Source organism: Ammodytes marinus, assembly GCF_949987685.1.
Source record: "Ammodytes marinus genome assembly, chromosome: 18".
NCBI classification, from domain to species: Eukaryota; Metazoa; Chordata; class Actinopteri; order Uranoscopiformes; family Ammodytidae; genus Ammodytes; species Ammodytes marinus.
Window position 1 is genome coordinate 12527087 of NC_137222.1, and position 27612 is coordinate 12554698.

The 27612-nt window shown below is 40.9% G+C and overlaps 1 protein-coding gene across 1 annotated transcript; it reads left to right on the forward strand.

Annotated features, from left to right (window-relative positions):
- Window positions 1–10411: 10411 nt before the first annotated feature.
- Window positions 10412–24711, forward strand: cabp1b (calcium binding protein 1b; the record flags this gene model as incomplete). Its single annotated transcript, XM_080047034.1, has 8 exons — window positions 10412–11107; window positions 20943–21110; window positions 22654–22684; window positions 22796–22939; window positions 23155–23264; window positions 23603–23677; window positions 23810–23882; window positions 24607–24711. 8 exons carry the CDS (start codon window positions 10412–10414, stop codon window positions 24630–24632), a joined length of 1323 nt encoding a protein of 440 aa, XP_079903160.1. The 3' UTR covers window positions 24633–24711.
- Between the last annotated feature and the right edge of the window lie 2901 nt (window positions 24712–27612).

Here is a 27612-nt window from a genome sequence, read left to right on the forward strand (position 1 = left end):
GAGGTAATAAGAACAATCTCATCTCTAAAAAATTCAAAGGCGAGAGATACATATGGTCTTACTAGTGACTTATTGAAGACCCATAAAGAGGCTCTTGCTGACCCAATTGCACATCTTGTGAATCTTTCCATAAAACAAGGAATGGTACCATCAACATGGAAGATTGCTAGGGTCACCCCAATCTTTAAGGCTGGGGACAAGACAAAGTCTGAGAATTATCGGCCAAGAAGTATTTTACCAATAATTTCAAAAGTAGCTGAGAAATGGGTCGTCAAAAATCTGACAGAACACTTAAATAATGACTATGCCACTCTTAATCCAATGCAGTTTGGGTTCAGGAAATTTCATTCAACAGAGACGGCTACTTGCTACTTCCTAGAAAACTTAAAAAATCTGCTGGATCAGGGCGGCTTTGTAGCTGCGGTATTTTTGGATCTAAAGCGTGCTTTTGACACCATTAATCATGACTTGCTTATTGCTAAATTAACTAATTTTAATTTCTCAAATAATGCCCTCTGTTGGATGAAATCATACCTGTCGGACAGAAAACAGGCAGTTCAAATTGGTGATTCTCTGTCTTCATACCTCACATGTACTGCTGGTGTACCACAGGGCTCGATATTGGGCCCTGTTTTATTCAGCCTGTATGTCAATGATTTACCAGATGTCTGTAGAAATATTAATATGCAACTATATGCTGATGACGCTGTATTGTACTGCCATGCCAGCTCTATTCAAGAAGCTGCTGCAATGCTTTCAGGAGCTATGGTACCAGTGTCCCATTGGCTCCAGAGCTGCTGTCTGCATTTGAATATAAGGAAAACAGTCTGTATGTTGTTCTCTCGACGGCCAACAGGCGGACAGCAACCTTCTGTCATGGTGGGTGGAGAGAGGCTTGAAGTTGTTGATCATTTTAAGTACCTTGGGGTCATTTTTGATTCTGGTCTGAACTTTGAGCGGCATGTTAAGAAGGTTAGAAATACAATTACATTTAATTTATCCAACTTCAAGCATATAAGACCTTTCCTGACCATGGAGACGGCAAGGACTTATATGCATGCAATGATTTTTGCCCATATCTCGTACTGTTATACAACATGGTCACACACATCTGAGACCACCCTTAAACCAATCAAATCTCTATTCAAAAGAACACTTAAAATACTAGTCAAAAAACCCATATCCTACCACTATTGTAAAATTTTTAATAAGCATAAAATCATGGACCTTGATAGTTTTCAACAGTTTTTGGATGTTTGTTTAATTTATAAGGTTTTAAACGGTCTAGCCCCTCCACCACTACAGAACTACATAAAGAAAAAATCCCCTAGAGTAAACACCAGGGCAATAACTAAAGGTGACTGTGAAATACAACGGCGCAGAACCAAATTTGGCCAAATGGTCCTGTCCATCAGAGGAACACAGTCCTGGAATAAATTACCAGCTCAAGTCAGAGACTGTACCAGCTACACTACCTTTAAAAAGACCCTCAAAGAGTGGTTAGTAGCAAGCCAGACCTGTTCTCATGCATAACTTTCTTTTCTTTTTTTTTTTTTTTCCTCTTCTTTTCTTCCTGATGTTGTTTTGTTTCTTTTGTCTTTTCTAACCGCCTATACTGATTGGGTGTCAGTGTAAAACTGTATTTTAGCTAGTTGTGAATTAACTGTGTAAAATTGTTTCATGTAGTTGTATATTGATGTATTGTATTATGACTTGCCTTAGGACTACGGATGCGAATTAGCATTTATGCTAACTCCGGCATATTTACATTGATGCTTTGCTGACATGTTGATTAATATGCACTGTCCTAATCAAATAAAACTAAAAAAAAACTAAACTTATATTTCTTCCTCTCTGCATACCATTGCATATGTTGTAGCTGTATGTGTACACAGCAGGGATATTAAAGAGTAACCAACAACCTTTTACAAGACCTTTAAATAAATAAAAATGCAAATTAATGGTAATTATTGTTGCATTAGCGTCACAGCCACATACAGTGTCCTTTTCATTATAACAGGGCATGAATGCCAAAAGCACATCATTGTAATCACAAGGAATTGGATCATTTACTGTGTTCTCAATTATGAGGCCAATTCATTTCAGTAAAATATCTCCATAGTTGAATAGCACACATAGACGGAGCAGGAGCATGTTTTTGCAAAGATGATGTAGCCTACTCTAGGTCACTGTGTTCCTATAAATAGTCCCTGTGTATTATTCTACCCTCCCTGTTTCAAACCAACCCCCAACCAAGCCATGCCAGCCCTATTCACTCAACCACAGTGAATAGAATTTTTCTTCTTAAGGAGAAGGATTCTTGATCCCTAACAATCACTTGTCTTGTCCTGTTTTTAATGTGGAGTTTGGAGAATATATAATTGCCACATGCAATGGGATGCACAGGAAAGGATGATTAGTGAGTCCCCCCCAGAAAAGCATAAAGACAGAATGAAACGTAACAGCTGTGGAAAGATGGAAGATGGAGTACATTCAAGATGATTCATCACAAAAATAGTCCTACCAAGTCAGTCCAGCAGATTTGCGCAACTCTGAATTGGTGCAGTGCACATGCAAATAATGCTTCCAAAAACAGTTAATATAGGCTACTAAATATGTTATAGATTACATTTTCATTCAAATAACTACATGTATATGAAAGGCTTGACCTTGAAATACTACAAGATTTGTAAGTCAAAATATGAATTGAAAAGAAAACCATTCTCTTAGGGTATTGAAAAAGGAAAAAAGAAAATAATTTGTCCGTGAAATCACCACAAATATATCAATTGTGCCAAGAATTAGAGCTGCGTTTAGTGTATTTGTTCTTCATAATTAAAAGGAAAAAAGAAAGAAAAACTGAACTGAACTGCAATAACCCTCCTCTCCTCCTTAAACTCTCCTTTTACTGTAATGAAACCATTATTGGAGTGGGTGGAAATTAAGCAGTTTAAGCTCAAAGGAATTAACACCTCCGTCACACAGTGGTTGGCTGATCTGAAATACAGTAAGCACATGCACACATCACCTGCCATCCTTACACCAACCCATTCTTAGCGCCATTTCAAGGAAATTTACACATTATGTCCTTGATGAGTTAACTACGGTCCATCAAGTGATAACTGTTAACACAAAAAAAAATGTAGTTTAAGGTGAAACATTTTATGCAAACATTAATATTTTAGTTACATTTAATCTTGGAGCAGATGTTGGATATAAAGGGTTTGTTTGTGTAAAGAATTTAGAGATTTTTTTTTTAAAGAACTGAATGTTAAGTTTTTGATCAAACTAAATGTTAATATAAAGCATTCTGACATATCTGCTGGCCTGCTCTGTTCTTTCAGGAGTCAGCAGAGAGTTTGAGAGGCTTAGATTTAATAGTTTTTAATATACATCATGTACCCAGCTCTGCCTCCAAAGCAGCACTGATGAGCGGATTATCATGGTGAAAACCAACTAAACTTCCGCACTTTATTTTTTTAACTTGATATAAAAGCAATGGTTGGGACTTGTGTGATTTCCTTCCTTGTCAAACACATTGTGCCACACATTGCGGATCTGGCCCTGGGTGGAAAACATGGGTGTAAACATCATGTCAGGGAACCTGGTATGACTGGTGCGGGGAAACACTCTCCATCACTGTGATGCAGCATGAATGCAATTACAAAGAGATACACTTATATAATGTTTTTCATTTTTCACATTTGGTTGTTTATGACACTTTATGACACATCACACCATTCTTATAGTAGCCCAGCTTTTTAAATGACAATGTAATTATTCTGCTGCCTTGCCAGTTGATTAAACCTGTTCCATCAGTACTTCTTTTGAAACAAACTTAAACAGAAGCCTCCCTCACATCCTCCATGCCTCCTTTTCCCTGCGATATTACAAAGAGAGGAAAAGGAAAGACATGGGAGAGCATGTTGAGAGGAAACCGGAGAGAGGATTTACACATACATGGGTCATTTCAAATTTGTCGGAGAATTCCCTGCTGTTCACCAACCTCCAAGCAACTACAAACAGAACTACAGCCTTTGGGACCAATAAAACTTATTTGTGCCTGCACATCACATGACACTTCTGACTGATTGTTGCTGTTCTGATTTGACCTCAGCCCTTTTCAAGTTTATGTAAAGACTGCTTTGTTATTCTCACCCCTCAAGATCCACAACCACAGCATACTGACACATTTAAAGCTCAGGATGAAGCACAATGCTCCAGGGCAACTTGATAATGGTAGTAGCATGTATATCAGAATGTTGTTTATTGACTTTACAGTTCCATGCAGCAGTGAAAATAAGAGCAGGGGACAAGTCCATGACCTTAGTCCATGACCGTGACCAATGGCTGTGTTTGTCTAATGCTCAAATAACATAATGATGAAATATGCTGATGACACCAAAGTGTCCAACCAATGGCAATGGGAGTGAGGACAACAACCCTAACAACAACGATAAATAATTTGTGTGAGAAGCTTTTCTGTAATGAACTTAACCTTCCTCAGAGTGTGAATTGCCGCATATGCCCTCTTTTTTTCCTAATGGCCACTGTGTCCATTGTCCTATTGAACCATTCGCACCACTGTTCACTCAAGTTGAAAGAATCTGGGCACAGGAATTTCATTGAGCAGTTTCTGAATGACATTTCTTTTATGCATGGAGAACATGTGGTGGTGCATTATAGTTTAAGCATCTACATTACAAACCAGAAAAACAGAAATTAAAACTTCTTTTAACTATTTGTACAGATGGTCTAGTTTGCTGTTACAAGTAATGTATGATCATCATAGGAATAACGAGACTATTTCAAAAATATTAAAAAGTTCCTCGTAGCTACTTTCAGGTGAAACTGAACTCTCACTTGAGAGGGACTGACAAACTTTGTGAATTAATATTTGATTATTGAATATGTTGTGCTCTGGTTCACTGAAGCATTCAAGGTATTCTCCTATGAGTCTATTGATGACAGTAAAGCTTTCATTTTGACTCACATTGGTTCCATGTGACTGTTGTCATAGTGCTTATGTATCAACCTATACAGACAGTGCTCACGGAGTGAATGGACAGTGTTGTGATGATTCAGATGAGGGAGCGCTTTCTTCACCTTATGGGCCCCCAAGCTGGCGTGTTGTTAATTATTCACCTCACTGATTAATCTTTCAGTGAAACCAAACTGTGCCAGGGGGACAAGGTTAATAGGGATGCAAGATGTGATAAGAGATGTGGTAAGAGAAGGAGCCATAGAAAAATAAATGCTGCATGTCAATGGAGAAAGTCAAAGTCAGCTTTGTCTGCATTTCATTAAAATGGTGAGTTAGTACAGTAGTTAGTGTCTTTCTTTCCCCAGGATATATCTTAGTCTTTCATTTGGAATTTTTTTTCAAAAGGTTTCAGAAATTACTTTTTTTTTCTTTCTTTTTACATTTTGTTTTATTGGGTTTCTCTATGTCTTTAAACTTGTTTAATTCAACAATGTTTGTAGTTTAAAGGAATTAACACCACTCCCCACCCCACACACACACACACACACACTTTGGCTTTAGCCTGGACACTGTCGGCTATTGAGATCCAGATTGGAGTGATCCTATTCCTCTGGATTAGATTTCAATATTTTATATATGCAAAAATATTTTTCCATTTCTTGAAATGAAACTGCAGCCTAAAGTCCACCTTGTCATGCATCAAGAAGCTTTTGATTGTGTCTTCAAAGCTCCAGGATCAGTGAGGGAAGTGGGCTGAGATGGTTTGCTAATAATAGTTTTATTCTTCACCCAGGACAATCAAACTGTTTTTCCTACGATATTACATTGCACACGTTCCCAATAATTGTGCTGTTTGTGAACTCAGAGCAGCAGCTGTGTGCGTTGAAGCACTTGCCATCTGAACCGCTGGGTGTTGGAGTGGGTGACGTCAGGGTGGCAGCAGGGAATGGGGGGGTTAAAGGCAAACATAGAATGTGACATGTGCATGGGCACAAAAAACAAAAAAATTGTCATATTTCTGTTTATATCCTCTGATGATCCATGTTCTTGATCTATTTGTTTTTTTAAACTCTTTCTGCCTCTGTGGATGTTAAATGGGCCATATTGCTCCCTATGGGTTGTACGCCTCCCTGCTGCGGCCCAATGTCTACAGAAGGGAAGCAGGAGAACAAGAGGGGAGCAGAGGGAACACAAAAGCCCCATACAGTAGAAAGAAAGTGCTATAGTTTAAATGAGCATAACGCACACATTTGACAGGAAAAACTTGCTCCAAAGTTATAGGCTCAAAACCTCACAATTTCTAGGATTATTATCATAATAGGACTTTGATGAGACAATAGTGGGACTGACAGATTATGTTAATGTCTACAAAGGGTGTTAACACTTGCCTGCACCTGAAGTGAGGATTAAATGGAGCGGAGAGAGGAGTTAAAGCAGGCTGCTGTTAGAGCGAAGGGGGGCTGATGGAGTGAAGATACTTTGCCTCTCCCTGGAGCACACACGAGACACAGATGTCAGAGAACAAAAAATCCCCAGAGAGAGAGCAGGGCAAAATCTGCTCACTTTGTCTGCATTGCACATGCGAAAAACACAGTTCGTGAGAGCTCAAGTGTCTAATTGGCCTGGGCATATTAACATCATTACGTACTCTCTCTTTTTTGCCCCGCATCCCTGGACATCTGCTGTGAGAGTTATGACCCTGGGTGTGCAGATGGGGTCAGGCGGAAGGTTTGTCACGCTTTCAATTTCAGTGTTGTTGTTCTTTTTTTCTTCTCTTTTTGATCTTTGCTGTTGTGATTGTGAGTATGCCACAGTCAAACCTTCCATCATGTCCACGCCTTGGCGTTATTACATCCAAATGATTCACTCATGATAGAATACAAATGTTTTGACTCATTAAGGGCTATTGGTTGTCATTTATACTGAAACTATTTATTTGCAAAAGTTAAAAATCAAACACATAACATTAACTATAGAAAGCAATCTGTAGAAACTAGGAAGTGGGGTAAAGGTCTGTTCATATAATATAAAAAAGCATCCACATTGTCAGAGAAATAAAAATAATTAGGTCTCATAAGTTTCATTGAGAGACAAAAGCCCCTTTTACACAGCCAGTGAAAGCCGGGAATATTCCGGAATTTCGGCCCTCCGCCCTGCTGTATAAATGCGACCGTTGCGGAACGAGGGAAGAAAGGTGCGAGAGATTGTTCCGGGAATTTTACTACCTCGGGGGGTAGTAAGATTCCCGACACAATCAGTTCCGCCTCTCTGTTTAAATGCGGCCAGCTTGTTGTTGTGGAACAGGGGGGTGTTTGACGTTCTATAGCCTACGTTCTAAACATGCGACCATGTTAGCAGTTGAAGGACGTGTGTTTAAGATTAACCACGGCGGCCTGATGTCCCGTAAAAATCACCAAATAAAAGGAACGGCTTATAATCTAGCTGGTCATAAGGTCCGCTGCTCAATACAAACCCCCACGCTTCATTTTGCAGAGTGTATGAGTCTATTTCTGCCCAGGAGAAGTTGTACAATGGGAAAGCTAGGCTAGGCTAAGCTAGGCTAGGCTAAGCTAGGCTAGGCTGCGACCGGATCGCCGCCGCTATTATTATCCTAAGTCTGAGCGTATATCCACACTTTATTTCTGTCTACAGTAACGTGACTTCACACACTGTGTGTGTGTGTGTGTGTGTATGTCTGATCGCTGCTCTCACAAAGAGACTCGCTCACAGCCAACCTGTCACACAAACACACACACAATGGGAAAGCTAGGCTAGGCTAAGCTAGGCTGCGACCGGATCGCCGCCGCTATTATATATTATTATCCTAAGCCTGAGCGTATATCCACACTTTATTTCTGTCTACATTAACGTGACTTCACACACTGTGTGTATGTCTGATTGGCAGATCTCTGCCCTCACAAAGAGACTCGCTCACAGCCACACACAGACACAGACACAGACACAGAGGTGAAGCAGTGAGCAGTGGAGTGATTTTTGTCAATTTGGTTAACAGTCCCAGAGATGTTGGACTCAGCGTGTCGCGAGATCAACCGGCACATCGTGGGGACAGTAAAATACGGCCCTCTTACTGCAAGCTCCAGCACTTCTGCTCTCAATGGCCAGTGTTGTTGTTGTAAAGCAGCTGACCGGCGTGGCTCTAAATCAGTGGTGTCAAACATACGGCCCGCGGGCCGGATGCGGCCCGCGAGATGATTTAATCCGGCCCGCGACTTGTAGAGCACACATTTATGAGCATTTCAAAAAAAAAAGTAAGTCTCTAGCCCATTCCTGTGAGGAGATATGAATTTTTAAAGAAATAACCAAAATGCTCACTCCAGCCGCTAGGGGGCAGCCTAAATAAAAAAAAAGCACATTTTAGCAACGTGGGAAATGGTAAATGGCAATCTTGCTTCACCGCTATTAATGTTTCCTCCAGTGCTTTATGGCAAAGTAAAAACCAAAAAAATAAAAAATAAATAAAACAATTTTTATTTTTAGTGCTGAACAATTAATGTACTAGCAAGCGCGATGTGTCCGCGGCTCTGCACGTGCGAAACGAGCAGGAGCATGCTAGTGTAGGCCTACAAGATTTATTTCCTAATTTTCCATGCTGCTTTATTTTTATGTTTTAAATTGGGAAAAACGAATTCCAAAACAACCAATAACCTCTGTATTTAAAAATAAATCAAAACAGTAGAAGTTGCACTTTTATTAAATTTTATTTTGTACTGTCTGCATGTTTGCACAAAATGTGTCCCTGTACATATAGTAAACAAAATTGGACAACTGTAACGTCAGTGCCTGTTGTATTTGTGTATTCAAATAAACAGTTGTTTATTTCATTAGTGCGTATTGGCATCTTTGAGCAAAATACCCCCCAAATTTTTGCTGCGGCGCTACGCGCCGCACCTCCTATTCCCATGGCCAGCAGCAACCTTTACTAAGACATTTCCTGGGAGGTACAGAGATCCCTTGTGATCCGTGATAATGTAGGTTACAAATGTAGACTGAGTGATAAAGCATATTACTGAAAAACAAAGCTAGAGATTTGGAGTTGATGTACGTTATTTTGCCATTATTGTACTGGTCCGGCCCACTTGAGATCAGAGAGGCTGTATGTGGCCCTCGAACCAAAATGAGTTTGACACCCCTGCTCTAAATGTTTACGTCACACCCGACGCTGTTTACAAGCACCTCTTTCATTCCGGAACGCTGTGTAAAAGGGGCTACTGATGCACCAGCAGGCCGGCGTTGCTTGGTTCTGTGTAAATAACACAGAAGCAAGCAAAGCTGGCATATTGGAGTGATGTTGTTCCGTCAAAATGCCGCAATATCTGTGTAAAAGGGGCTGTAAAGAACTATTTGGTTAAGAGACTGAATCTGGAATATGAGGGATGAAATGATCTGGTATATTTATGCTTTTTCATATTTCTTTCAAATGATTTGGAAAAAAAGGTCAAAACATAACAGCCTTTATTATTATTATTATTTATTTTACTGCTGAAAACGTATTCCACTTTCTTCCTCTGTTTTTTGAGTGTCTTATTTAACTCTATGCTCATTCCAATGCTGACTAATAAATAAATGGTGCCTCAGTGTTAATTCCAAACAGGTCATGTAAGTATTCATAGCTCAAAATATCCACTAACTGAGTAAAATGATTTCACCTTCTCATCCTTGGTTTTTACACATTTGCTCTTTAATTTTTAACGTTTTCAATAATTTGCTTTATCGTGGGTCTAATTTGAACTAGTCCTGACTCCTGATAGGCTACTGTATTTAGTCCTTAGAAAATGTAAAGTTAGACTACATTTGATCTAGGACACATGAGATCATGTCATGCCATTAATGTCCCTGCAGTAGCCTATACTTGTTGAGTTTACAGTAAATCTGTCTAAAAGCACGAGTCCATTCATAGGCCTATGTGATGTGGGTGTGTTTTTGAAAACGTGAATGATCTCGTAATATAGAGACGCTCATACATAAAGCAGCACATTATGCGAAAAATGATCTGTAGTGACGTGGCTCTTAATTAACATTACGCGTGGACTGTCTGCATGTGACACGCGCCACTGCAACACTGTCATCCAAACTTAGCGGAGCCCTGTGTGAGGCGTCAGACCCACTGTCTTATCAGGCTGCACCTCACACTCACTGCTGACAGAGAGCTCAATCAGGTGTCTACTAGTGCTGCTGCTGCTGCTACTGCTTCAACTTCAGCACCACGGATTGTGCAGTTAGTGCTGGTCGCGTGTGTGTATGTGGAGTAGAGAGTGGGCTCCAATCATAGACTGTAGTAGGCTAGGGTCAAACTACTGGCTGATGCTCGACACCTGAACGTGTCCGTAGCACTGCCTATTATTTTTTCCACCTAAAGCTCGACCTCTAGCACCTCCAGCTCTTCTTCGCCTGACGAGCGAGCGAACGATGAGCTCCTCTCTCCCCAAAAGCGAGTCCACCACTTCTCTGCTCAAATCATCGGGGCAGAACCACCGCAGGTCCGCTGCCAACTCCAGTCATGGTCCACCACACGAGCACCGGAGCCACCACCACGCCCGCCGTCATCCCGCCGGAGCCGGAGGCAGCAGCGCCGGGGATGCGGGCTGGGCGGAGGACGAATGCGACACGAGTGCACGGAGACCTCTCTGCCAACCGAGACATGCGGTAGATCCCCGAAGTGTAGGTGATCACCGGATGCAGAGAAGCCAGTCTCACCGGCAGGACGATGCTTATTACTCTCCGGAGGATGCGAGACACGCAGTGGGGACGAGTGGGCATCAGAAAGAGCGCAGCAAGCCCACAAAAACCAAACACTCCCATCATCACCATGAGTCCTCTCGAGGTGAGCTGCCTCCCGCAGCGCAGCAGCAGCAGCAGGGCGGCTCCCGGCAGGACAAGAGGAGCTCTCCCACTCCATCGTATCAAAAACAGGCGGACGATGCGGCTTTCTTCTTCGAGCCCAGTGAGAGAGTCATCACCACCGGGTCATCCTCCAGCCTCAGTTCGTCGGACCCTCCTGCGACCAGGGCACCTGCCAAGTCTAAAGCATCCAAAAAACTGAGCGCAACCACGTCTGAAAATGACTCTAATCTTCACCCCATAGTGAAGTCAGTGTTTGGGCAGGTAAGTGGGCAAGAAAAGGGAATTAAACTTTTGAGTTTTTCAGTTCTAAAAGTAGATTTAAAGATTAATTTTCATTTTTATTTCAACTAATCAATATTTTGAGCTATTCTGTTGTAAGGAAATGCAAAAATAGGTCAATTTAAACAGAACCCAATTTTACTCGAAGCCCACTAAGCAATGTGTTTGTTTTCTCATGTGAGATCATGTTTGCAAAAAAAAATATTTTATTTGAATAATAGGCACACATAAGTAATAAGTAATAAGCCCATAAAAGTAAACTGGTCTCTAAATGATGCCAATCTAGAGATCTCGGCCTATAGAAATACATGCATGTTATGAATATTTTGCATTCAAGTAAAATTAATTTCACACATACACAGATAGACAGACAGACAGACACACACACGGAAAAGGGGATCAACCCACCAAACATTTTTCTAAACATGGCACATTTGGGAGAGGCAACTTCAAGAGGGAGGTTCAGGGGGTGCAATTGGAGCCCTAGGTAGCTTAACATATTTATTGTTTGGAGGTCAATCAACAAGAGTATAAATCCAGTATCAATAATAGGAAAAACAAAATCCAGTCCAAAATCTAATCTTCACAATAGTTTTATTAGTCTCAGTCAACAGACAAAAACAGTTGTGATTTTATACCTTCATTTCCAGATTCACTTCCTCATAGATTATATTTAAAAAGTGAACCACATGCTGCAAAGCTGATTGGTAAACGGAAGGTGAAGGTTTAAAGGTGATGTGCAGGTGAAGCTGGAACCTATTAAGCCATGAACGACTGGACCTCCACCTGGGCAAATTAAAAATGGATGCATCTATGCAGTCCAAATCTGACTCCTGTATGTATCTGGTATCGGCTCCCTGTAAGGGGAGGGGGGCTATAGTCTGTTGTGCATCCCCAATATGAATACAGTCGCTTTCATTGTGACCTGTCACCTGAGCAACAGCAGGGGGATCAACTTTCCCTCTGCGTGGAAAACTTTTCGATGATGAGAGCTTATCACGCACGTACAAGCACTCTCTCTCTCTCTGTCTGTCTGTCTGTCTTTCACACACACACACACACACACACACACACACACACACAAACACAGGTAAGTAAGCCATTTAATACACATTTCAATTATACTCTGTCAAAGGGTGAAATAAAGGGTGTATCTGTCCTTCCCTGCACCACCTTCTCACCTATACTAATAAATGACTTTTCTGCAAGGTACTGCACTGTGACTCCTTCAGGTCGTGTTGGTCACACAGTACAGTGACTTATGGTTTTCTAATCCATCCCAATCCTTTTTTTCTTGTTTCATCAAAAAAATCCTTCTCTCTGCGATAAAAAAGCTCAAGGGGAGACAATTACCTCCCAGAACACTAATGTGTTCCAAAAATAACTCCACTCAATCCAGGCCATGAGCTTCAATCAGTCTTGGGGGTTCCAGTGAGGCAAAATCCATGCAGCAGTGTGCTATATAAAGGTCTCCGGAGCTGCTGACGTGCGAGGAAATAGCAGATGTTTTGTCATTTCCATCAGAAACTCAGATATTTCCGACATGAAACTCTTTGTGTTTTTCGGGGGGAACAGTCACAAAAGTATTGTGCAGCAGTGTGTGAATGACAACAAACAAATATTGTGACAGGATGACTCATTAACCGACTCATTTGTCAGTTGTCAATATGCAGAATGGATTTCAGAGTGGACGTCACTCAGTTGTGCACACCAGTGTTTGCGTAAAAGAGAGCAAGAAAGGGGGCGACTGATGTATGTGTGCGAGAGTGAAAAGATGGAGAACGGCAGAGGAGTGAATTGATCTGAGGCTGTTTGTGCGCGCATGTTTTTGTTGCACCTGCTAAGCATCTTGCCCGAGCTGTTACATTTCAGTGACCATGCATGTCATAATTACATGCCGTTAATGCGCCTTGAATAGATGTGGCAGAGCAGCGCAGAATGCAGGTTTGAGATGCTGCACGCTGCATAGTGTTTCATTTCACATTTCCTTACATAACAACAAGACCTGCATACAATATCAACAGAACCCATTCACTGCCAGTGGAAGAAGCTAAAAATAGTCCACGAAGACCTGATTATAAGAGACTTTCTACACATTCTAAAATATTCAAGCCTTTGGCAAAAAGATACCTGACAGAGCAAATTTGGAGGGAAAAACCCAGAGTGAATTAAAGAGTTGGTTTCTAGTACGGACATGTTTCTCCAAGACATGCTCTTGTATTCATAAGATGAATCACGATTACCACAAAGGCGAGTGTATGGGTTAGAAATAAGGACAAATGTCAAATGCGGTTAGGTGCTTGAATGTGTTTTGCAGTTTGATGGTTAGAGATGGTTGTTATACAATGATGCTTGGGAATGAATGTATTCGAAGAAGCGGGTGTTGTGAAGAAAAAATTGCTTTATTTCTGCACATTCAGGCCTTTGTACTAACAAGGTAACACCGGGCACCTTGACCAAGGACAGAGTCTGAGCAGTGTTTTTTTTTGTCCCAGTAGAAATGTAAAGTCTATTTTAAGAGATTCCAAACCATCATCACATCCCTCCATTCTTGTGACCTTCAGTGACCTTATTCTGCAAACCCTTCGCTGGAAATCTGTGGCACAGAGCTGTCAATGAAAGACTCTGGTTATCCACGGCTGAGAAAGTGTTATTGGAGAGAGGAGATTTATTTTTATTAAAATGGAGATGAAAGGATATGTGTATAAACCAGTAGAGGGAGCAAGTACTGTTTGTACTAATAGATCTGAACCCAGGGAGTGTGAGTGTGTGTGTGTGTGTGTGTGTGAGACTGAGAGATTATCAGTGCACTGTGTGCCATATCAGGGAGATGGGGGTGAAGTGAAAAAGCAGGAAAACAAAAGTGAGGGAAGCGTGGCAATTGGATAAATTCGCAGGAGAACATAGAATAAAATGGGAAGAGGGGGCTGCTGGCTGACCCGATGGCTGTTATATAAGACAAACATGCAATCAACATCTCACTTCCCTGTGTCCACCTGACAGCTCTAAAGACAATGTGAGGAAAGGTCTTAAAACACAGATTAGCCCCTCACTTCCCTGCAAGGTTTTCCTGCAACTCATCTCACTCCAACTGACCTTTCCTGTCGGCCTTTTCGCCTTTTTCTTTGGCTAACCTTGCATACTATTTGGTATGCCAGAAAAGGATTTAGGATGTACCAATACATGCATGTCAAATGCAGCATGACAAAAATACTCTGATGCCCCAATACATCCAATTAGGTTTTGCAGTATGCAAACCAGCATGCTTTAAGTGTGAAGTATAATAAAAAGAAAAAGTATATGGGAAAATCTCTCTCCCTCTCCCAGGGTGTCACGTTGACCTTGACACGACTTTGAGTGTGCTGAATAGAACATAGGGGGCATTAGAAAAGGCCAAAATGAGTGAAATAAGATGAGTGAGCTGGTTTGAAATGGGAGAGAAAGAGAGCAACAGCAGCATCATATTCGCCACAGCATATGCCTCCAGTATGTCGCGGGTATAAGCGGCTATTTTTAGACACAGATGGATATTTTTATGTCTGTGCTGGCAAAAGACGGAGGCAGGGAATTCACTCTTTGGTTAAATCCCTTTTTTGAGATGAGGATTAGGCAGCCAAGTGTGAGAGCGGCGGCGGTGAGTGAGGATGCTAAATATTCATGGAGACCTGAGGCTGAGAGGAAAAAATCAGTGAGAGACACTGTAAGACGTTTCAAATCAGACAGAAGACAAAACAAATGAAAAAGAAACGGGTCAGAGGAAAGACAACAGAGCTTTTCAAATTGGCTGCAATGAGACAAGGCAATGTTTTTTTTTGTTTGTGCAAGTGGAACCGTCTGAAATCAAAGTAAACACCAGAAAAACTCTGATTGGACTGAATGAATCAACTGTTGGATAAGGCTGTGACGTTTAAGCGCAAACACACAAAGATGACGCAAGTGTGCATTGTGTGTATGCGTTCTCGCCGCCTAGATGTGCTGCGATGACGACAGAAATGTACGCACGGAAACATACTTTCTCCCTTTTGTCTCCACATCCGAATACTCTATGAGGAAAAACCGGCAGCTTCAGAGCAATGACCATTACATGATTAGCCTCTTCAAATCAAAAGAATGATTAGAAATGTGTTTTGCCTTACAAAAGCAAAATTGCATCACGAGAGCTTGTTATTACAGCAATCCCTTCCTTCCACTTCCTCGCATATCTGCTTATTTAGCACGCTTGATGGCAGTGGATGGAACAGGATGTTATTCGACCTCTTCATTAGAAAAGCTAAATGCCTATGAATATTTAAATATATTAGATTATTATTAATATTTCCTCTTGGATTGAGTTACCTGTCTAGTGGATGCGTATAGATTTCTTTACACTGTGTACAAAATGATAATTTTGGAAGAGCAATATTTAGTTTTTACTTGTTTATGAGAAAATCTTTATGAATCCTGAGCAATCCTGATGAATTTACTCCTGAGATGTCAACATGTGCGAAGTTATGTAAATGTGTAAAAGTAAAGTGTGTGTGTCTGTGTGAGTGTGTGAGAGACTGAGAGAGAGAGGAGAGAGAGAGAGAGAGAGAGACAGAGAGAGACAGAGAGGTGGGGGACAAGGATACATCCAGAGAGAGAGAGAGGGGGTAAATGTATCCCATGCCCGTGCACACTGTGGTCTGACATTATGAGAACTGACGGCTCCTGTGTCTGACGTCTGATGTGTTCTGAAGTTCACAATGAGCCTCTGGTGAGAGGCTGGGTGAATCATCGGCAGAGCCACACAGAGGAGACGCAGTGATATTGAATGGGAGCGAGATCTGAAACGACGCCGGCGTGAATGTGTTTATTAAAGAAATGCAGAGAATAAACAAGGTCCAACAGGGGGGAGGGAAAGGAGGGTGTTCATCAGTGTTGAAATGGCTGCTACTTCAGCCCCCTCAGGGGGGAATACTGTTGGTAAAAAAACATAAACATCAACGTAAAGAATTTGAGGGTTTCTACAGTGTGTGATGTGGTTTGTAGCTTTGAATGGTAATGGAGTTACTCAGATCCTTAAATGTTCACCTCTGCTAAAAATAAAATGATTTCCTATTGTTACTCCACTTGGATGTTTGATGGATGAATTTGAGAAGTAAGGACGTCTCTGCACACAGATCTTACCTTCAAACTTGAACATACGAGCAGGATTTTTTTTTAACTATTCTGAAGGCCAATCAGGATACAATATGCCACGTACACAAGGGAAATGTTAAACTTAAAAAGATTTTTCAGTGAGTGAGAGGGAGTAAATGTTATTTTAAGAATGAATTTGTCGCGGGGATCGTTTGCTCACAGGTAAAAGTTACAACAATGTAACTAGAACAGGCCGGCGCAGAGGCATAAAAACACTGTCTTACAAGTAAAATGATTCCTGAATTAACAAGTATTATTGGCATGAACTTAAAGCAGAAGTTTTCATTATGCAGATCAGCTTATTTTAGTTTTTATTTACCTCATGTATATTATTGGATTGTTGTCACTAATGTATTAATAAGGGTGCAACATTTTAAAGCTGGTTGAACTAGAGGAGCTATTAACCATATTTTGTTCCAAATATTTTATATCATTTATCTTATAGTCATATTTCTATGTGCAAAATCTAAATATGGAAACAAATATAGCTGTTAAATAACTAAAGTGGATTTAAAATGAATAAAGATTTTCTTTGAAGTGTTATGGAGTAGAAGCTTACAGTATCATAAAATGAAAATACTCAAGTAAAGAAAAAGTACTTCTAAATTGTACATTTGTACATGTATATTACTTTTCACTGCTGGTTTTAGAGGTAGTATATGATCTTTGGAGGCACTCACTATTTAAGTCATACATTACAATAAATGTGTGTGTGTGTGTGTGTGTGTGTGTGTGTGTGTGTGTGTGTGTGTGTGCAGATAAAAGGGGCTGAGAGAGAGAGCATAAATTTGCTGTGTGCGTGTTTGCATTTGCACGTGTTGGTTCGCATCCTTTGTGGTTCAGAATCTATGTTTCATTCTTGCAAATTTTGCCTTTGATCTGAATCCTTGCCCTTCAAGCTTAACATGACTATGTAATGCATCTACGTGTGTGTGTGTGATTGTGTGTGAGAGAGAGAGAGGCATGGATGGATGTTGGGCGAAGAGTGGGGAGAGATGTGGGTGAGTAGGGGGTGAAAAGAGAGTGCGTGAGTTATATTTTTAGCTCCACAGCCTCACATCCTAGTGTGTTTAATCAAGTGTGTGTGCGTGTGTGAATGTGTTTGTGTGTGTATTTGTGTTCATGTGCCCGCGCATGTTTGGATTAGTGTCTCCAGCGTCTCGCTCAGGGGAAGGTAATATGCTTGTCCGAACGAGCCTCCTCAGTCACATTCGCATAGATAGTTTGAAACTGTGGGATGAGCAAGAGTGGGGGAGAGTGAGGGGAAGGAAAATAGCAAGGGACGGACAGACGGACAGAGAGAGAGAGAGAGAGAGAGAGAAGGAGAGTAAGGGAGAGATAGAGAGGGGAGGGGAGTGAATAAACCGTAGGAGAGAGGATGGAATGAATAGGCAATCTTGCTCTTTCTACTCCTGGCGCTTGCATCTCGCTCTGATTACATGCATGCTTAATGTTGTGTTGTGTCTGATCTGTCCTTTTGTTCTTGTTCACGTATAACCCTCCTGTGTGTCAGCGTCCCTCCCCTCGTACCTCCCAGCCTCTGTGCCTCCCGGTCTTCCCCGTAGACTCTTCCGTCCTCTGCCTGCTATCTCCCTCAGCCTAACCCTAACCCTGTGATATATATCCACTCCTCCTTTCCGTGCCTTTTCCCAAATGTCCTCTTATATCAATCAATGACCCATCGAACCCTCTTTCCCTTTTCCAATCATCCCCCCCATCCACATGCATGCTCAGATCCACACGCAGACACACATGCATTCACGCACACCCACCACACACAGCCACACTGACACAGACACAGGTAGGGAGAAAACATAAAACAAGAAGGATTTTTTTTTTTTGCAATGGGCAACTCTGTTAAAATTTTCAACAAGAAGGTAAGATACGCTTTGAGGTTTTTACACTTTTTATAACTGTTGGTGCATGTTTGTCCCACGGCGTCCTCCCCCAACCCCACCCCCACCTGACCGAAAGCTATTCGACCGGAACTGTACTACTGACTGATCCCTGTGTGATGTCTGACTGAGTATTTACTAACAGGCTGTCTTTAACCATTTCCCTTTGTTTCGTGTTGACGGAGCCCAAATACTTTGAAGGATAATGGAAGGGTATTTCAAGACGAAGCTTGTTGTTTCTATCAATGTTCAACCAACATAGGAGCTTGTAGTTTTGATGTTGTTGACTTCCTTTTAAAACACATTCTGAATGTACTTTATGAATTGCTCCGAACTTAATTCATCACCAACACTTGCACCTTGTCGTATGTCTTTTTAGAGTAGAGAGTAGTTCCTTCGGTCGTCTCATCAGCGCATGGTTGCATTTCCTAGAATATTTTAGTCTTTTAGACAAAGGTCAGAGCAGTTGGTTGATGCTTTCTCTGCTTGACTTGTTAGCTGAGGTTCAAACGGTGAATTTGGATCATAGCGCCAAACTTTCGAGTCGGTCAAGACCTGGCGGGAGATGCTACCCTGTTGAGCGTGCACCTGCAGGATGATACTAGACAGCGGAAATGTTGCAAACAGCTGTGCTGCTTCAACAACGTCAGATTCTGTTTGCTCAAACGCACCACTGGCATTGAGTCTTTTAGACAACATCTTAAGTGCACAATTGAGAAACGAGGCCGGAAGACCATTCAGAACCATTCTTCCAAAGGCTCAAGATGATGACCTTCATCCGTACAACATATCTTGCATCTGCTCTCCTCATTGTATCAGTATATGCTTGAATATACTCTCAGTGTAGCAGGCAGACATTCCCACAAATAGATTTTCCTTCATATCAGCTGCTGAACATCTTTGAGGAAGCACAATATGACAGCAACTGTTGATGCCATCTGTGCGAGATGGGTTTGAATGCTACAGAGCTTGCTTGACTTCAGCCTTTCTCTGACACTGTTTCAAGATTAGTTATTTCTATTTCTTTTTGGGTTATATAACTGAAAGCGTGTGACTTCGTACTATGTTTCTGGCACGATATACCCACAGACAGCCTTGCTACATGCATCACTTGTTCAGATTACCCAGTGGGCATTTGTTCCTGCGGTGGGGACTGTAGGAATGCAGTGACTGGCATGGTAACAGATGGAGTGTGAAGGTCATTTGTAGATATAATGTACAGTATGTATCATTCTGTGTATATTTGCCTGTAGTATATGTTTATTATTAATGCATGTAGATGTCTTATGTTAACTGTTAAAAAGCAGCTTAATACTGTTACTATAGCTCATGTCTCATGACAGATTTAAAGCAGCAGGTAAAAATGGTCCTTTGGTAATTGGATGTGACAGTGAGTCAGCGACACTCGTTTCCAGCTGGATTTTTTTCTCTACTCAATCTAATTAGAATTCTATTCTGAGCAATTGTTGGATCTTGTTTGACGTTATTTAGAGGAAACTTGTTTTGTCCATTGGAAGGCAGTGATTGCCAATTTTGAAATGGACCTCTAGCTCTCTCAATAAATGGGATCACTGCTGTGTGAGGGAACTTTTGCCTCCTGGTTGATTGGCTAATTGCTGATTATAATTTAAATGGCTGGCTGAACTGTAGTTTCATCTCCTGTATAACCCAATTATTTGGTAATGGGTGCAAAAGAACGTTGTGTAACAGTCCCAGCATGAGTCTTGTTGACACTGTGTCCTCTAACCAGCACACACTCTGCTAGCCCTGTTACTACCACCACTACTACTACTACTACTACTACTACTACTACTACTACTACTACTACTACTACTAACACGGGAATTTTGTTGTTTCTTATCATTGGCAAATTGGGCATTAAAAGACCATTCCAGATTATTACCACTTGAGTCTTATTTTTGTAGTTCTGGCCATCATTGCTAACGGTTTTGACAACATACAACAAGGTCTGATAGGGCAGACGATCAAAGGGCAACAACTTTGATACATCTAAGCCACAAAAACGAAAGTGGGTGCACCAAAAATGGTTGATAATAATCCCTCGATCTGCAGGGAAACTGTGTACACAAGTATAATAATTAAAAAAGTTGAATTTTGTCTGTTAACTGTGATCGAACAGTATAATTTTCTCTTCCAATTAAGTTTGGCTAAACTTCTTTAAAACGTCAACATCTGACTGGTTGTGTTTTTAGTCCCATCTGACTTCTCTTACATAATTTTATCCAGATCTCATTAATTACTTAGTTGAGAGTAAACGTTATCATAACTGATAAGTAAAAGGTCCAAACTACATTAGTTCACATTTTGTAATACACCGTGATTCAATTGTATAGCCACAAGACTGTAAGGAAATGAGAGCAGTAACATGAGGCTGTCGGTGTGTTGTGTGACAAGAGATTTTGCATTATTGCTATAATATAAACTCCTCCATTGGCATTACCTGTGACACATTACACAGAAGCTATTAGTGTTCTGTTGTGCAGGATTGTGACCTACGGGGCACACTCATGGACGGCATCAGTTGCCCCTTGTCATGATAAATTGCAACCTCTTCCCTCTTGACTGAGGTTATGGCCCTGACTCCACACCTCTATATGACTGATGGACATGTGTCTTTTGAACCCCCTCAAGTATCCCGTCTCCTTGTTGACTCCTTGCAACCACAATCTGAGTCACGGTATTCTACCCCTGTCTTTGCCCCTGCTCCAATGTCTTGCCCCCCGCCCGGGATGCTGCTCCAGGACCAGAAGAAGAACTACAAAGCAGTGCAGTCCTGTGAGGAGGGGGGCTGTGGGGGGTCTTATCTTGAGCCGCTAGTGGCCCAGGCCCAGAACGGAGGCAACATGCAAAACGTGCTGGGGCCTGCATGCATCTTTCTACGCAAGGGCTTCGCTGAAGGCCGGCAGCCTGTACGTAAGTCCAGACAATATCATGTGCATGCATGCCAAGATATTAGCACGCATTAATGCAACGTGCACAATAACAGAAAACTGGTGATGAATGTGTGTAATAATCACATCTCACTTTAGACCAGCACTTAAAGCCCGTTAACCCAAATCCACAAAATCTTGTAAGTATGTAATTTGGGGAGTTAGTTGCATGATACTAAGCATGTGAAAAGAGTTACACATATTTATCAATCCAAAATAATATATTGTCATTTACGTTTGATAAACTTAAAGGTGCAGTGTGTAATATGACATCATCAAGAAAGTTCTACAAAGTTCTAGAATGCAACACTCCCTGGGTAACCCCAACCCTTTCGAATAATAACAGAAGCTACAGTGGCCTTCAAGGACAAGAACAATTCTAATTTCTAAACAATGCACCTGATGACATTCCAACTATGACACTTTCAAGATGGCGGCACTAGGCCTTGGTCCAAGATATGCAGAAATATGGACATATATGAGATCCTTTCTAAGGGGAAAAAAATGTTCAGCTATTATGCACTAAATTAAATGTACTTATGGATATTATAATTACTTTCTACAAAATCTGCTAGGAAATAAAACCCAAAATTCTACACACTGCAGGTTTTACAGAAATTCAGTTTAGATGAGGCAGCTATGCTCTGGTTCTTATTACACAATAAGTATTTTGGAACAATCAAGGCAGTTCTCTGCCCGAACATTCTATAAAAACAATCATTTTATTATGAAGTGTTCTTAATAGCCAGGACGCTGAATGCAAGTGTGTGTGTGTGTGTGTGTGTGTGTGTGTGTGTATTTAAGGCATTAGGCTGTATCATAAACACAGTGGACATTCGGGGCAGGATGGAGGGTTATTAAAGCAGGGTTATGGACTTTAGACTTTAGACTTTATTGTCCCCCAGGGGAAATTCTGGATGGTGAAGGCAGAAATGCTCCGTACATGAGTCCATTATGCCTTTTTGTCTATTTCCACCTTGCCTGGCTGTCAGGGACAGGGTCTTGTTATCAAATTGTGTAGACGACTGCTGTTTTACATCGTTCCAATGACAAGCTTTCACATATCCGTTCGTAATGGGTGCAGGGGTTGAGATTGAGTCATTTTAGTTCAACGGACTGGCAAATACGGGAGCTCTTGCATACTTTCCATCGCCACTGCATCTCTATTACTTGAAAACACACAACTACACTACGGATATAGTCAGGCATTCAGGTTCAAATGCTGAAAAAGATGTTCATTAAACAGAAATCCTCATTCTCCTAAAAATCCAGTAGGATGTGTTGTTCGTCGCATTGGTGCCAAAAGTCTGCAGGTTTTCTTCAGCGGGTGATCTCACCTATAAGCCTTTGCATTCTGGCTGGAAGGAAACCTGCAGACTCTTGGCAGTCTGAGAAACCTACCTGTAGTTGCTGATTCATTTTTTACAGCATCACATTGTGTGAGGAGTGCCGCATATTGGCATGGTTGTAAAAAAATATCAGCAGCATTCGGATCCTAACCTTGCCCTGTGATCCTTTGCAGGACCGAGAGTTAAGAGCCGAAGAAATGGATGGTACGTTACATTTCAGAAAAATTTAGAAGAATTTAGAGAATTAAACCAAAATACTTATAGTACTTTTTACCTATCTCACAAAGTTATACCCTTTTTATCTTCCTCTGTCAGAGCTGCGTGAGGCATTTAAGGAGTTCGACAAAGACAAGGATGGGTTTATCGGTTGTAAAGACCTGGGGAACTGCATGAGAACAATGGGCTACATGCCAACAGAGATGGAGCTGATAGAACTGAGCCAGCAGATCAACATGAATTGTAAGTTTTAAAAAAAGGTGTCTCTGTCAAACGGTGGAAATTATTATAATGTATAAATTATTTCCTCAATTCGAGAAAGTTTTAGTTCACGCTTTTACAGCCACTTTTAAAAAATCATCAGATTGAGAACAAATAAGGCAATTCATTAGAGTATTTTTGTCTCTAAGAATACCCTGCAGGTTAACCCAGTTTCCTCTTTCCAATCTGTCCAACAGTGGGAGGACATGTTGACTTTGAGGACTTTGTTGAACTCATGGGGCCCAAACTTCTGGCTGAAACAGCAGACATGATTGGGGTGAAAGAGCTGAGGGATGCATTCAAGGAGGTGAGGTGTTAATAGCATGATGAATGAAATGGATTGAATAAATTGAAATAGAGTTGAGACTACAGGGTAAAACTGATGAATGAATATGTGCTGCATAGAGTATCTTAGAGTTTTACCTGACTTGTATTATTCATCTGACATTGTTTTATCTTGCAATGGAATATTGCAAAATAAAACAATGTCAGATGAATTAATAATAATCTTAAAGTATTGTACTGGTATTTTGGGAAATCCTTGATGCTGACTGTGTTAGATGGAGGCTTATAATACAAGGATAATACAAGGGGGAAAGCTGTCATGTGTTTTTATAATTTTTTCTTTCTGTCTCTTGTTCCCAGTTTGACACTAATGGTGACGGTCAGATTAGCACAGCTGAACTAAGGGAAGCAATGAAGAAACTTTTAGGACAACAGGTACACAGCTGCTGCGAGCGTGTGCCCTCCTCTTCTCTGTAGCTCTCTGTAGTGTCTGTGTGAATCATGTCTGTTTACTCTGAATATGTGCCACCGAAATTCACACAATTCCCCGCAACCTGACTGTTTCAGGTTGGGCACAGAGACCTGGAGGAAATTCTACGAGACATTGACCTCAACGGAGATGGGCACGTAGACTTTGAAGGTGAATAATCTTATGCAGACACATTTTTTGATTCATGCAATTTAACAAATGTATCTACAAGCACAGCCCAGGACATCAAACATGCTTACACCATACCAACCTCTGAAGGACTTAAACACACTCACACTTGCACACACACTTCTAAGTACAATCAAAAATCCCAACATGTGTGTATAGCTGATATCCATACCATGCTGATGTTGAGGGGAGGGGATGAAGCTAGTAGGTCTGTCTGTCAGATTATCTCCATACCAAGGGATTACTTCACCTCATAGATTAACCACAGAGAAAAAGATAAATACATGCAGCCTGTTAAGGATGAAAATATTTGAAAGTGCTGCTTTTCTCAGCATCGATTTAGCTATTCTTCCAACATCATTTTCACATTTTCCCTGCATTGTACTGCATACGCAATAGGTAGAAATGCAGATCATGATAAGCAAGGTCTGGATAAAGGTGACTTTTGAGGCTGGATTTATTTTTCAGAAAGGAAACATAGTAAATCCACTCTCATTGTATGCCTTTTTCTGGTCACTACCAACTCCTGAGAGAAATATCTGGCTATTTAGCTGATGAATGCCTCACTAAATTCACCTGCTTTACTGTTGTTGTTGTTTGGTGCTAGTCAGCATACAGTGGGGCTGTGTGCTCATCCAGTGGCACAAAGTCTCTCTGGTGATGATACACCTGTAAAACAACCAGTACATTTTCTTTTAATTCGCAGAATTTGTGCGGATGATGTCCCGATGAGTTCCTCACGGGGAGCTATCCTGATCCTGTTCAAACACAACGTGAATTTGAGAGAGAGAGAAAGAGAGAGAGAGAGAGAGAGAGAGAGAGAGAGAGAGAAGGAGAGAGAGAGAGCGGGAGAGAGACCAGCATGGTTTACTTATTGATCTTGAACTTCTGAATCACCGACGAACAAGAAAACAAAAACATATCAACCCTGCACTGAAACTGCCATGCTGAAGCACCAAGGCTGACGACTAAAGCCAGGGAGCAACACTGTTGATTATATGCTGCTGCTGTTTCTTAAAGCATAAACAAAACAATCAGCTGCATATCTGACTTTTACTGAATATATTTTCAAAAGCATATTTTCCTTTGGTAATAATAACATTTATAATGCTGATGAAGTGAGGTTGACTCAATGGATAAAGGTAGGGTTATTTTGCTAAACAACTGTAGCAATTAAGACACATTATTGACAGCAGTATGTCTGCTAACACCCAAACAAATACAGCACATTCCTTTTTAATGCTGAGTACACATTTGCACAATTACAATATTGCAATATGGAAATATTTCATTTGTTCATGTCAAAGCTGTGTGTTTGTGTTTTGTTCATATTGATGTCTCTCTTCATCCTACTGTAGATTTACCATGTCCCTTTAGACTTTCGTCAAACTCTGGTTAAGGCAGGCCAATATGTGTTTTGTCTATATGATTAATGTAGCACTGATGCAGTTCTTCTGACTTCAATGACGTTATGCCTATCTTGCTGTGATATATGTATTTAAGTGTGTGTTAGACAAACAGACTCCTTTAAATGCAGAAATAAATCTTCTCTTAGCACAGTAAATTGCTAATCTTGACTATTGCTGCTCCGAGAGCTGATACCTTAACTTATACGAGATCTTCTGTTAATGCTTTAAAATGTATCCGAAAGCCTTTATAAATATACTTGTTTAGTGGGGTTTTGTAGATCTGTACATAACAGTCCCAAACTAAGTGATTATCACTTTTGACGTAAATACCTCAAAATTAAACAACCACATCCATTCACTGACCCCACAGCATAATATCTAATACCAATTTCTTAACCCTCGTACATACATTATCTGTATTTGTAAAGTAGCAGCATTTGCTTCTTTATGCAAAAGCCAAAGAAAGTTTACAAAAATATTACTTGAGTCTTATTAATAGTAGCCTAGTTGCAGTATGTCTGAGAAATGTGATTGGATTATATTTTAAAAATACTTGAAATGCAAGTTGGTGACAGCTCAGTTACTGGGGCAGCTAAATTATTTGTTGACTGTTGACATGAAAGGACATGGGGTGTTTATGCATGCTCTAAAGTAAGATATTCTTCTAATCTGAAATCTTACTTTGTGACTCTACTTGTCTTAACTGTGTGAAACTATGCATGCTTAAAAACACAACTTCATTTGTAGCAGAATATGCCTAAAAATAAAGGTTTTTATTGGAACTTGAGCTTCGAGGCAATGTCTTTATTACGTGTGTGCGTGCGTGTGCGTGTGTGTGTGTGTGTGTGTGTGTGTGTGTGTGTGTGTGTGTGTGTGTGTGTGTGTGTGTATTCTATAGAGTATGAGACATGAATCAGAAAGCCAAGTAATAGGGCCTCAGTGGCCTTTTGGAATGCATAAAGGAAAATAAAAACTGTTTTCTTTAATACAGGTTGCACTTTTAAGTGGGATGGTTGCAGATCAGGTACCACAAAGATTTAAATCATTAGGCTAATAGGCCTAGCCTAGGCTATTATTAGCCTATTTTACGCACGGCATAGGGCCTACCTCATTTGCTTATTCCGCCAGTAGCCAATTTCTAAACGTAATGGATACTTTATAATACGTTGTTTCAGTATAGTGCGAACGCATAGAAGACAGGATAGCAGTGTAAAAGGAACTTGGACGGATTGACTTTACCTTACATGCTCCCTGGTTGGACCATCCCGCTGTAATCAGATTAACGGTCCGTGTCCAGCCCACAGCGCAGTGACAGCGGCCCTAATTGGCCTCCTGTTGCCATGAAGACTCCATACAACTCTGTCAGCAGGTGTAGCACGTTGAACAACAGGATGTAAAGCAAAGCCCAGCGACGGAGATCCACGCACTTCTTTAACCCGAGGACTCTCCAGAGATGGAGAACCTCCTGGCCGCCTGTCATCTCCATCCTCCTCCTACGGCGGCACAGAGGACGGTAAGACAAGAGCCATTACCCCCCAACACAAAGTCAGCCCGTTCGCTAACGGTCAAAGTAGGCTAACCACCATAGCAGTTCCTTCCCTTCCTTGTTAGCTACCATGTTAAGAGCTAAACTTATCCAGGTTAAACTACGTATTAATCAATAACTATGAAGAAAATTGACGTCATACTTGCTCATGTGTCCCATTAACGTTACGGAATGCTAGTAGTTGTTTTTCAGTGTCATTTCAAGCTTGTTATGTGTTTACTGTAGGCTAGGCTTACCCAATTAACCCAATGTCCTTTAACCTTCAATGCAATTGCCATAACTTAACCATTGAATTGGAGATACTTTGTATTGTTTTTATTAATGTATGTGTTACCAGGAATTGAATAGCCTATACGGTATCTGTGTCTCTTTAGTGGCATTGCCCTTTCAGGCTTTACACAAGCAAATTACATCTTAATTTTTCTATCTATCTATCTATCTATCTATCTATCTATCTATCTATCTATCTATCTATCTATCTATCTATCTATCTATCATATTAAAAAGTCAGAGCACTAGAAATAACAAGAATATGAGATCGCCTAGTATGTGTCAACTATATTGATATTGTAATATGATATAATTATAATATTTTGACTGTCTTTGACAGACACAGACGATGAATTAGCCTACTCCTGATGTACAATTCAGCACCTGGCCTCAGAGACAGAGGCTTCAAAAGGACCAGCAGACGTGGGTGTTGTCGTGGTGGCGTGCAGTGTCTTTCCTCTCTGTGTCTCCTTCGCCATCAAGCAGC